We start from the raw sequence: 12,032 nt of genomic DNA, 5'->3' as shown, positions 1-12,032 counted from the left end.
ACAGACACAGGGAGCCAAGACAGCAGAGTCCGTGTTTCCGTGTGTTTCACAGGGCCACGGGGGCCGTGGGGAGGGTGGGCAGCTTCATGTTGTGCCACAGGAAGTCCAGGAAGGTGGCTGCCTGCAGCGTCCGGCTGAGCCGCTGGAAGTGCCGCTCTGGGGGAGGACCGCAGGCTGTCAGGGGCGGCCGAGTGTGGCGGACGGCCCTGCCCGCCCCCAGGCCGGCCCACTCACCGGTGTAGGGCAGCAGACCCTCCAGAGAGGCCCGCACACCGTCATAGGTCAGCAGCTCGTCCGGGGCCTCATGCCGCAGCAGCACGCCCAGCACGGCCTGGGCCTCGTGGCAGTGCCGCGAGTTGGTGTTCCACGTGACGCAGAAGCGCAGCAAAGCCTCTGTGGGCAACGGCACAGTCACACCTGCCCCCGCGCCCCCAACCTCACGCGGCCCCATCCGGCCCTACCTGCCCACCCCAGACCTTTCTGGTCGCGCCGCAGTTGGAGCACCGTGGTTTCCAGCTTCTCGCAGGACTCGGGGTCCCTTCGGATGGCTGCGGGGGGAGAGGAGGTTGAGCCATAGGGAACGGGCAGCACAGATCCCGGGAGACCCCCACCCCGCGCAGCCCGAGGCAGCACTGACCCTGGATGACAGTCAGCACAGTGTGGGGCCGGTCCAGGGAGATGGCCAGGCCCAGCGCCCGCAGGTAGCGCTTCTCGTGGAGCAGGTTGTCGAGCTCTTGCTGCCTGGAGGGCAAGGAGGGGACAGGGCACAGGGCCCCTGGGGAACCTGGCCAGACCTAACCCCCGCCGGGGGCGAGCAGGGTGGCTGCTCCAGAGAGGAGGGACCAGCACGCCGACTCCGAGCTGGGGGGCGGGGAGACCCCACTTACTTGACCACCTGCTCCTCTCTCTTGGCCTGCTCCTCGGCCTGCTCTGCCTCGGTCACGTCCTGGGGTCAGACCAGGGTCACACTGGGCTCAGACTGGCCCCCACGCTGCCCTGCCCACTGCAATGCCCTCCCTGGCCCACACACCTTCCAGAGGATGACGCGGGAGTCACTGGCACCGGTGAGGGCGCGGTCATCCAGCCGGCTGCAGTGCAGCCCCCAGACCTTGTCCTCGTGAGCGTCCAGCGTCCGCACACACTCGTTGTTCTTGATGGTCCAGAGCTTCAGGAGCCCATCAGAGCCGCTGGGGTGGGCGTGGGGAGGGGTTCAGCCTGGGCCCACCCGGCGCACCCCGGCCCTGCCCACCTCCTACTCACCTGGACAACAGTTGCGTGCCGCGGCTTACAAAGGCCACCTTCAGCACAGAAGCGTCGTGCCCCTCGAAAGTCTGTGGGCGGGGTGGGGGGTGAGGCGTGGGGTGGGGGGCCGGGTCTGGGGTGGAGGGGGTGCCAGGCCTGGGCCAGAGGCGGCTCACCTTGAGGCAGCTGAAGTCCTGCAGGGCCCAGAGCTTGATGGTGCCGTCGGCCGAGGCCGTGGCCAGCACCTGGTCCATGGGCGAGAACTGGACACACCAGAGGCCGCGCCGGTGGCCCGAGAAGGTGCCCAGCAGCTGGCACTGTGGCAGGGCCCAGAGTTTGGCCGTGCGGTCCTGTGAGCCCGTGGCCAGCAGCTTGTCATTGGGGGCGACAACCACACTATTGATGTCCTGGTGGCGAGAGCAGGCAGCCACTCAGACCCCCGTCCTGGTGAGGGCCTGGCCATGACCCCACCCGGGCGCTGCGTGCGGTCACCTTGTCATGGCAGCGCTGCGTGGCCTGGGCCTGCAGGAGGACCGGGCCGCCCTCGGGGCCTGTGCCCTTGGACAGCAGGGCTTCAGGGAGGGGCCAGAGCTTCACAGTGCAGTCCTGGCTGCCCGTCACCAGGAACGTCTCCTTCAGCCTGTGGCCGGATTTAGGGGAGGGGAGACACCTGCTGAGCCCTGGCCAGCCCTGCCAGCAGAGCCCCACAGCTCAGGCCTGCCAGACCTCGGGAGACCAGGAAGCCTGCCCCATGACTGGAACTGCTATGTGCCCCCCACCCCGGCACCCCTGGTGACTCAGTACAACAGTGGGACCCCTCCCCCGGGCATCGCTCAGTGTCCTTTTACCCACCAACCTCAAGGCTACTTCTAAGGAACCACAGCCCCTTGCGGTGCCCTGCCCCAGCCTCTGTTCCACACCCCTGGGCTGGAGACTCGGAGAGCAAGGTGAGAGCCTCCTCTGCCTCTGCGACACCCCCGGCCCTGACCACTACCTGGAGCAGCAGATGGTGCCCACGCTGTGTGTGTGCCCAGAGCCCTGAGCCACACAAGCCACCTCGCCAGCCTTGTTCATCCTCCAGACGCGGATGCTCTGATCCTGGGGATGCAAAGGGTGAGCGGAGATTGGGCGGGGCTTCCCCACCAGTCCCTGCCCCCCAGCTCCTTTTGTGTCTCACCTTGGCACAGCTAGCAAAGAGCCGCCCCTTCCGGAACACGTCTAGGGCCAGGACGATGTCTGGAAGAAAGTGGAGTGGCCGTGGCTAGAGGTTAGCTGAGGCCAGGCCGGGCACTCCATCCGCGTAAGAGCCTAGGGCCTGGTTCCTGCCCTCACCTGTGTGGCCGTGGAGAATCTGGCAGGCTGAGGTCTGTAGATCAAACACCTTCAGGCAGGGGCTGTTAGAGGCCACGACAACGTGAGAGTCCTCAGGCCCAAGGAACCGGACATCCAGCACCTCCTCGCTGTAGCCTGCGAACTGTGGGGCAGGAGGGACATGGGGCAGGCTGGGTGAGCGGTGTGAGGGGGGGTTGGCGCCAGGGCCGGGGCCTAGCAGGGGCAGCACGCACGCACCTGTTTCCGCAGCTGCAAGGAGCAAGCGTCGTAGAGCAGCAAGTTGTGGTCGGCAGTGACGCTGAGGAGTAGGCCGGCGGCGCGGGCCAGGGCGCAGTGGGTCAGCTCCCGTCCAGGGCCCGGCAGCCGCTGCTGTGCGTGGACACACCGCCCAGAGGCTGCCTCCCACACACGCAGCGCACCTGTGCGGGGACAAGGCCGCTGGGACTCAGGGTCCGCCGGCCCCCGCCCCCTCCCACCCGTGCCCAGCCCACACACCTTGGTCACCGGCCGTCAGGAAGTGCAGGCCCGCAGACTTCACACCCAGCTCTGGCGCCGGCTCCTCTGGCAGCAGCACCGCGGCCTCCACACTCTGAGGGCAAGCGGGTCAGGAGTGGAGCCCCCAGCCCCGCCGTCCCTCCCCTCCCACCGCCCTCACTGGCCCTGGCGCCCCCACCTCAAACACTGGCACGGTCCTTGTGGCCTGGAGGCTCCGCAGGTCCCAGACGACGCAGATCTTGTCCCGACCCGAGCTGGGGGGACACCCGCCTCAGTGCCCGGGCCGCAGCTGTGGCCCTCCCTTCCCTGCCAAGGCCGCGGCGCTGGGCTCTGACCTGAGCATGGTGTGGCCATCAGCGCTGAAGGTCAGAGACGTGACAGCACTGTAGTGGGCAGTCAGCACAGCCAGGCACGACCGCTCCTGCAGCGACCACACGCGGACGCTGGTGTCTGCGGCCGAGGAGAAGAGCAGCAGGCGATCGGGGTCCGGGTGGAAGGCCACCAGGCTGCGGGCAGGCGGGGCGGGGCTGTGAGCTGCCCCGCCCTGGCCGTGACGCCCCCCCCACCCCCCACCGCCCTGACTCACTGCACGACGCCTGGGGAGCCCCGAAAGTGGTGTGTCCCATAGCACCGCACGACGTCCCAGACGCGCACGGCCCCGTCACAGCCGCCTGTGGGAGTGGATCTGAGGTGGGGGCGCTGTGGGCCCAAAGATCCCCGCCTGGCTCGCCGCCCCCAACCCAGCCGGGGTCCTACCTGTGGCTAGCAGTGTGGAGGTGGGGTCGAAGGCCATGGTGGCCACAGGGGCTGTGTGTATTGCCTTCCACAGGCGGGTGACGCTGCCCTCTTGCCAGGCCCACTGAGCCAGCAGCAGGGCCCGGCTGGCTGTCACCAGCACCTGGGGACGACGCAGTTCAGCTGGGGCACAGGTGTGCGTGCCATCCTCACCCACTCAGTCTGGGTGGGAGGTACCGGAGCCCGCCTCCTGTCCTGATCCCGCATACCTTGTCGTCGGGGCTGAGGTCAAAGGCAGTGATGTCCTCCTGGTCCTCCTAGGGGTGAGAGTGGGTGCGCAGGGCACCATGAGAACAGGCCGCCGTCCACACCAGCCCCTCGCCCTGACCCTTCCCGCCCTCACCTGCTCCAGGCTCCGCAGCACGGCCCCCGAGGCCACGTCCAAGATGTTGACTCTGGTGCCACAGACACAGAAGAGGTGCTGTCCAGTCTGGTCCAGCTGGGGACAAAGGGGTCTCAGCCAAGGGAACACCCTGCAGCCCCAGGCTGCCTCATCACCCTGCCAAGCCCCCGCCCTACCCCGGGGCCAGTACCTGCACCTTCCCGCCCTTGTAGAAAGGCTCGATTTTGCGCTCGACAGCATAGCTGGAGGGAAGACAGGGCAAGAGAGTGAACCACCACCCCGTGGTCCCCAGTGCCCAGCCCTGTGCTAGGTGCTCTCCCGGAGGTCAAACCAATAGGGCCCTGCCCTTGAGGAGCTTCTGGGAGGGCTGGGATTCTGGTGTGAGTGTGTGTGCACACGCGTGCGTGGTGGGGTGATGAGCTCGTCTGTTACGTTCTTTACCACTCTCAACCATATTGGGAGGTGGGTGTTAGTACCCCCTTGTTATAGAAGATTTAGGACCCTGAGCGGGTCAGTGATCCACATGGTCCCAGGGAAGCAAAGGCAGTCCAAATCTTCCCAGAGACTCCTGGGTGCCTAGCAAGCCAGGCCTTGGACGCCCTCTGCTGGCCATGGGAGGCCAGGCCTGGGTACCAGCCCAGAGCAACATCATTTTCAACATCCTTATCCTTGAGGTCCAACTCCAGCCTGCCCCTCCTCAACCCCAGTTCCTTCCTCCACCCCACTCTCCAGGCAAATTATCCTCACCCCTCACCTCGGCTACTTCCTTGCTGGTCCAGGCCACGGCACTCTCCTCTCTGGGGAGCTGCTATAGCCTCTTCACCACTCTCTCAAAGCTTGCTCCCAGAGAGGAGTTTTAGAACACAACTCGTTTGTGTTGTCCCCTGCCCTGAAACCCTCTCCTGTCCTTACATATTCCCAAAAACCTGCCATGAGGGGTCTCTGCTGATCCTTTGTGTTCAGACAGGCTGTTCCCTATTCCCAGCCTGGGCCTCTCTGAATTTCCAAGGTGCCTGGCTAACTTCACTAAAGGAAGCCTGACGGCCAAGAGGAAGCTGGAGGCCCCCTGAGCCCGCTCGACCATCCAACAGAGGTAGTCTTGGCATCAGGGCTTCCCCTTGCTAGTGCTTGTCACAGCTACTGATGGAAACGATCTGCTTGGTAGGTTTACCCCCATCAAACTCTGCTCCTGCGCGTTACACTGAGTCTGTCTGGACCCGGGAACTGAGCACTTAGACATTCAACATAAAGTTGGGGATTGCATAAGCCCGGGATTCAGGGACTCCTGGCCACGGAGGTCTAGCTCATCTCCTGACCTCTCTTCCCAGTCCTTGGAGAAGAGAGACAGCATGTGAAAGCTCCCCAGGCCGCCTGGCCCAAAGGTGGCTCTTCTGCCGTCGTCTGGGCGGTGGGGACTCCCACCGTCCAGGACCGGCCTCGACCCTTCCTCTCGCTTTGGGATCTCTTGTCCCCGCCCCCGACCGAAACTGCTTCAACTTTAGGTCGCGGAAGCTAGCTGCACCCGGCCAGGCTCCAGGGCCTGTCCTCCGAAAGCTGAGCGCTGTCAGTGCCTGCTCTGCCACCTGATGCCGCAGCCGCGACGCCGCCGCCCGCCTGTTAGGACCCAGCCCCGTCAGTACCTCATCCCTCCCCAAACCGATGCGTGTGGGACCCACGCCGGCGCCTTCGCTACTCCGGCTGCGAACCCGGCTCCCTCCCTCGGCGGCTCCCCCAGCCCCAGCGGCGGGTTCGCCCCCAGCCCCAGCGCCCCAGCTTACTTGGACTTGAAGCGGCCCACTCCGGCCGCCACCTCAGCCATGTCGCCGGTGCCACCGCGTGAGGGAGACCCGGGAGCCATTCCGCACCTTGGGCTCGCAGAGATGGCGTCACCGCCCACTACTACTGTGACGTCATCTGCGCTGCGACCTCGGCGACATCTTTGCTGTGGGCAGAGGCGCGGCGTCAGCAAGCGGAAGATGGCAGAGGCGTTTCCGGCCTGGAGGGTGGGGCATAGAGTAACGTGGGAGTGGCAGGGGCGGGAGGCGTAAACTGGGAGAGTGCTGGAGTCTCCAGCCGTCTGTCTTTTAAATGGAAATTTGAAAAGGTTTTCGTAGGAACTGGTTATTGAAGTAATCCCAAGACTCCTGCCCCCTTGGCATTCTGGGGTTTGGGTTAAGCGCGGTGGGTTAGCAGAGCCCTAAACCGGGCTCCGCCTTAGCGTATGGTATGAGAAATATCGCAGGTAAACTACTTCAGTTTAGTCGCTCTGTCCAGTCCGACTCTTTGCGACCCCATGGACTGCTTCCCTGTCTATCACCAACTCCCGGAGTTTGCTCAGACTCGTGTGCATCGAGTCGGTGATGCCATCCAACCGTCTCATCCTCTGTCGTCCCCTTCTCCTCCTGGTAGTAAATCGGGCGATTTCGGAGCCGTTCAAATGTTGATTGAGCACGTTCTCTGCTCTAGGCACTTGAGAAACACCAGAGAATATACCGTGCTAGTGAGGTGAGGGCTGGGCAGAGGAAGGGCCCGGAATAATCTTGTTAAGTGGTTGCTGCTGCTGCTGCTGCTAAGTCGCTTCAGTCGTGTCCGACTCCGTGCGACCCCACAGACGGCAGCCCACCAGGCTCCCCCGTCCCTGGGATTCTCCAGGCAAGAACAGTGGAGTGGGTTAGTGACCTGGAAAGAATGTAGCAGGGTGAGGATGGAGTGGAGTGCAGGGGGCGCAGCTTTAAACTGGGCGATGAAGGAGGCTTCCTTGTAAAGGTGAACCGCGGGAGCAAAGCCCGAGGTTGGTGAAACAGGGAGCCCTCTGATTATCTCGGGGAACAATGCTTCAGACTGAGGAACAGGGAGTGCAAAAGCCTGGCATTTAGGAGAAGCAAGCCGGTGTGGCTGCCGGGAGTGAGTAGGAAGGAGAATATAGGGCAGAAACAAGATAAGGAGGGATCCTCTGGAATCACTGTGAGCAGTTGGCTTGTACTTTGACTTCAGGGGTTTGAGCTGTTGGTGCTACTGGCTGCGAAGCCAGGAAACAGATTGGAAGAAGGTAACTGGGAAGGAGGACTGGGAAAGGATGGTCAGGGAAAACCTCTGCAGAGGAGACAGTCGAGTGAGAAAAAATCAGAAAGAGAGCTGAGGGGAAAAGTCAGTGTGAGGAACTGGTGGGAAAGAACTTGGAGAGGTCCAGGGGAAAAGCTAAGGTTCCTCTTTTCCCTGAGAGGAGTAGTTCCTGGAGGAGGCGGGGTGAGGTCAGCAAGCACAGCGGTAGTAAGGCGGCCAGGCCTGGGCTCTGCATTTATTTACCCTCTATTTACAAGGCAGCTTGGCCCTGGGGCCCCCACACCTCAACCCCAATGCTGCCTTCTGGGGTGGCCTCAGCCTCCTCTTGCGGGGCACCCACGAGCAGGGGGTCATCTTCCTCCAGGAAGTCCGCCAGCTGCCGGCGGATGAGGCCGGTGGTCCGGTGCATTTTGCGCATGTGCTGCAGCAGGCAGAGCACCAAGGTCCGGCTGCGCTGCTGGCACTGGCACCAGGCCTCTCGCAGCTCCTGGTAGCAGTTGTGGTTTGCCTGCTCGGCTGGGCCCAGGGTAGCCCCGCAGCCCAGGGAGCAGCGATGATGGGCACCGTGCTGGCAGTTCTGCCTGTGCTCAGCCAGGGCCCCACGAGGCACCCGCGACATGCAGCCTTCATTGGGGCAGACCATCAGCTCGAAGGGGCATGAGTCCTGGTGTCCCTTGCGATGGGCCAGGGGGCACGTCACCTGGCAGCCAGCTTCGGCGTTCCTGCACTGGGGGTAGAGGCGAGCATCGTGTGAGCCAAATCAGGTTGGGGACATCTCCAGCCACCCCCAAGAATCCCCCATCCCTGAGGTTCCACTGACCAGGAAACACTGAACTGGCAGCCTCCCAAGCTCTTAGGCTACCAATGATGTGGTAGAGAGAGGGAAACTGTAGCAAATGCTTGAAGGTAGGAAAAATCTAGATCTCAGAGGAGTGGGGACAGGAGGTTTAGAGAACAGGGAGTTACATGGTTGGCTTGGTCTAGTGGGTTGTATGTATGCTGGGCTTTTTTTTTTTCCTTCTTTTTTTCTTGGTATTGAACCCAGGATATAGCAGTGAATGATCACACCATCGTTGTTATCTGAGTCATGAAGATCTTTTTTGTATAGTTTTTTGTATTCTTGCCACCTCAATATCTTCTGCTTCTGTTAGGTCCATACCATTTCTGTCCTTTATTGAGCCCATCTTTGCATGAAATGTTCCCTTGGTATCTCTAATTTTCTTGACGAGATTGCTAGTCTTTCCCATTCTATTGTTTTCTTCTATTTCTTTGCCTTGATCACTGAGGAAGGCTTTCTTATCTCTCCTTGCTATTCTTTGGAACTCTGCATTCAAGTTGGTATATCTTTCCTTTTCTCCTTCGCCTTTAGCTTCTTTTCTTTTCTCAGCTATTTGTAAGATAGCCACGATGGTGTGATCACTCCCCTAGAGCCAGACATCCTGGAATGCGAAGTCAAGTGGGGCCTTAGGAATCATCATTGTGAACAAAGCTAGTGGAGGTGATGGAATTCCAGTTGAGCTACTTCAAATCCTAAAAGATGATGCTGTTAAAGTGCTGCACTCAATATGTCAGCAAATTTGGAAAACCCAGCAGTGGCCACAGGAGTGGAAAAGGTCAGTTTTCATTCCAATCTCAAAGAAAGGGAATACCAAAGAATGTTCAAACTACAGCATAATTGCACTCATCTCACACGCTAGTAAAGTAATGCTCAAAATTCTCCAAGCCAGGCTTTAACAGTACGTGAACCATGAACTTCCAAATGTTCAAGCTAGATTTAGAAAAGGAAGAGGAACCAGAGATCAAATTGCCAACATCCATTGGATCATCGAAAAAGCAAGAGTTCCAGAAAAACATCTGCTTTATTGACTATGCCAAAGGCTTTGACTGTGTGCATCACAACAAACTGTGGAAAATTCTTCAAGAGATGGGAATACCAGACCACTTTACCTGCCTCCTGAGAAATCAGTATGCAGGTCAAGAAGCAACAGTTAGAACTGGACATGAAACAACATACTGGTTCCAAATCGGGAAAGGAGTACGTCAAGGCTGTATATTGTCACCCTGCTTACTTAACTTCTATGCAGAGTGTATCATGCAAAATACCAGGCTGGATGAAGCACAAGCTGGAATAAAGATTGTCAGGAGAAATATGCAGATATGCAGATGACAGCACCCTTATGGCAGAAAATGAAGAGCCTTTTATTGAAAGTGAAAGAGGAGAGTGAAAAAAATTGGCTTAAAACTCAACATTCAGAAAACTAAGATCATGGCATTTGGTCCATCACTTCATGGCAAATAGATGGGTAAACAATGGACACAGTGAGAGCCTTTATTTTCTTGAGCTCCAAAATCACTGCAGATGGTGACTGCAGCCATGAAATTAAAAGACGCTTACTCCTTGGAAGAAAAGCTATGACCAACCTAGACAGCATATTAAAAAGCAGAGACTGTCTAGTCAATGCTATGGTTTTTCCAATAGTCATATGTGGATGTGAGAGTTGGACTATAAAGAAAGCTGACTGCCGAAGAATTGATGCTTTTGAACTGTGCTGTTGGAGAAGGCTCTTGAGAGCCCCTTGGACTGCAAGAAGATCTAGTCAATCATAAAAGAAATCAGTCCTGAATATTCGTCGGAAGGACTGATGCTGAAGTTGAAACTCCAATACTTTGGCCACTTGATGCAAAGAACTGACTCATGTGAAAGTCACATGATGCTGAGAAAGACTGAAGGTGGGAGAACGGGACAACAGAGGATGAGATGGTTGTATAGCATCACCGACTTAATGGACATGAGTTTGAGTAAACTCCCGGAGTTGGTGATGGACAGGGAGGCCTGGTGTGCTGCAGTCATGGGGTCACAGGGTTGGACATGACTGAGTAACTGAACTGAACTGATGGCAGCGAAAGTGCCAAATCCTAACCACTAGACCAAAAAGGCACTCCCTAGCCAAGGTGGTTGTTGTTTGTTTGTTTTTTTGTAATCTCAATTTCCCTATCTATAAAACTATGAGGCTAGAGAGCAATGGCACCACAGCAGGCTCTCCATCCTTTATAATCCCCATTTTGCAGCTGGGGCTCTTGGAGCTCAGAAAGGTTAGGTAACTTGCCCCAAACCACACATCAAGTATGTTGTAGAGAAGTGACTCACATTCAGCCAGGTCTGATAACCCTAAGGGGAGCAGTGTATTGGTGGAATAGAAACCCTCAGTTCTGAGAGTGGGGTTCTTTTCAACCCCTCTGCTGGCTTTGCCCCGACACATGCAGAGGGGAGGAGGGTAGGGTGATGGGAGGGGGTGTTCTGAGTTACCTTGACTTCCAAGCGGCCAATGATCTTCTGGAGTTTATTCACATGGACCATCTTTCTGTGTCTCACCTCTTTCCTGCAGCATGGACAGGTCTTTTGTCTAGGAGACATGAGTGGGGGTGATTGTTGGGCGTGGAGGTGGCAGCAACATGCCTCCCTTGGCGGCCCTTCCTTCTCTCTAGCTGGAAGAGGCATAAGAGGGCTTTATAGGGAGCACTCAGCTCTGAGGCTGGGGTGCAGATTCCACAGGGGCCCAGCTCCTATATTAGCATCCCAGATTTGTTAGCTGAACCTAATGGCCACCATGACCCAGTGCTTGGCTGACCTTCCTCTCTGTTCTGGGTCCTAGGAATGGCCCCCCAGCCATGCCCTGGCCCCCGAGCCTCTTGGGTGCCCAGTAGCACCTGGCTAGCCACCGGAGGATGCATTTCTTGCAGAAGATGTGGCTGCACGGCAACCTCACCGGCCTCTTGAGAACTCCGTGGCAGACAGAACACAGGAAGTTGCAATCGGGAGGGCTGGTGAAGAGGTTGAGATCATACCCGCCACTCTGCAAAGGCCAGGCCTGCATCAGGGCCTGGCTGGGACCAGGATCTGACTCCCCACTCCACATGCATGGAAAGGGACTCCAGGAAGCTTTGGGTGGGAGGTGGGCCACATGAGAACCCCAAGTGGAGGGCTGGGTCAGCACCCAGTGTGAGGGGGCAGCAGTGAGGCCCAAGACCCCCCATTTCTACCAGACCCAGATGCAGAAGCTGGCCTTGGCCTGGAGTTAGACCCGGGCTAGAGGTCTCTGAAAGGTTTCCTTGTCCCATTTGGGGCCCTGTACCCCGTTGCGCAGATCATTTCAATAAGGAGTGGGGTCCAGCTTGGGCAGATCTCTGAAATTAGGCACAAATCTAAGAGCTCACCATGATCTGTGTCTGGACGGCAGCTCCACTGAAGCCAGGGCTCAGGAGTTGCCATTTCATAGCAGGAGCAGGCTGACATCACAGGAGCATTGTCCAGCTCGGGCCAATCACAGCCCTGGCCCAGGGTACCACCTGGCTCTGCTCCCGCCTCAAGAGCCTCGGAGGTAGGGCAACTCATACCCAGGACAGGTCTCTGGAACCTGACTTCAGGGTGGCTGACAGTTGACCTTCAAACAGCACTAAGGCTGGAACCAAGCTTCCAGGGGCTACTTCCTCAAAGCTGAGGCGCAGGGTTTGTTTCTCCTTCCTCACATGTTGCCGCCCTGGTGACTAGGTCCCCAAGAGCTCTGGGGGCTTTAGACACTGACCCATCACCAGGCCTCTTGGGATCAGAGCCAGTTATTTCCAGGGTACAGACCAGGGATGAGGACCTGATTTCTGTGGTACCAAAGCAGCAGCCTAGCATGTGGAGAGCCTCCCAGAGCCTGCTCTGACCACCTGGGTATGCCTATGAGGAAAGGCATGGATGGGTAAACCAATTCCAACT

General features: G+C 58.7%; 2 protein-coding genes across 3 annotated transcripts; both read right to left on the bottom strand.

Moving 5' to 3' along the window:
- Window positions 1-13: 13 nt before the first annotated feature.
- On the bottom strand, window positions 14-6,138 carry TBL3 (transducin beta like 3). Of its 2 annotated transcripts, XM_055561849.1 has the most exons (22): window positions 5,986-6,138; window positions 4,398-4,449; window positions 4,208-4,303; window positions 4,074-4,121; window positions 3,826-3,967; window positions 3,656-3,740; window positions 3,405-3,575; window positions 3,248-3,323; window positions 3,070-3,163; window positions 2,812-2,993; window positions 2,575-2,716; window positions 2,420-2,478; window positions 2,237-2,340; window positions 1,735-1,882; window positions 1,419-1,649; window positions 1,261-1,331; window positions 1,031-1,187; window positions 888-946; window positions 638-741; window positions 477-548; window positions 235-393; window positions 14-156 (listed from the first exon to the last, which is right to left on the bottom strand). In XM_055561849.1, exons 1-22 carry the CDS (start codon window positions 6,063-6,065, stop codon window positions 47-49), a joined length of 2,442 nt encoding a protein of 813 aa, XP_055417824.1. In that variant the 5' UTR covers window positions 6,066-6,138; the 3' UTR covers window positions 14-46. The 2 variants fall into 2 exon arrangements, with proteins under 2 accessions (XP_055417824.1, XP_055417826.1); XM_055561851.1 differs by lacking the exon at window positions 4,074-4,121 and having other exon boundaries at window positions 3,826-3,874; window positions 4,240-4,303; window positions 5,986-6,122.
- A 1,218-nt stretch (window positions 6,139-7,356) lies between these two features.
- RNF151 (ring finger protein 151) lies at window positions 7,357-11,275 on the bottom strand. Its single transcript, XM_055562108.1, is given in 4 exon segments — window positions 7,357-7,550; window positions 7,552-7,997; window positions 10,578-10,674; window positions 10,979-11,275. Coding segments are annotated over 4 exon segments (786 nt in total). The 5' UTR covers window positions 11,188-11,275; the 3' UTR covers window positions 7,357-7,516.
- Window positions 11,276-12,032: the final 757 nt, after the last annotated feature.

This window comes from Bubalus kerabau, chromosome 23 (genome assembly GCF_029407905.1).
Source record: "Bubalus kerabau isolate K-KA32 ecotype Philippines breed swamp buffalo chromosome 23, PCC_UOA_SB_1v2, whole genome shotgun sequence".
NCBI classification, from domain to species: Eukaryota; Metazoa; Chordata; class Mammalia; order Artiodactyla; family Bovidae; genus Bubalus; species Bubalus kerabau.
This window is presented reverse-complemented; position numbering and strand designations above follow the sequence as displayed.

Coding starts and splice junctions, on each gene's coding strand:
- TBL3 (XM_055561849.1), bottom strand. CDS start 6,065: ATGGCTCCCGGGTCTCCCTCACGCGGTGGCACCGGCGACATGGCTGAG. Junction 3,164..3,247: donor GGACCGTGCCAGTGTTTGAG/GTGGGGGCGCCA, acceptor GCTTGCCCTCAG/AGTGTGGAGGCCGCGGTGCT. Junction 157..234: donor GGGTCTGCTGCCCTACACCG/GTGAGTGGGCCG, acceptor GTCCTCCCCCAG/AGCGGCACTTCCAGCGGCTC.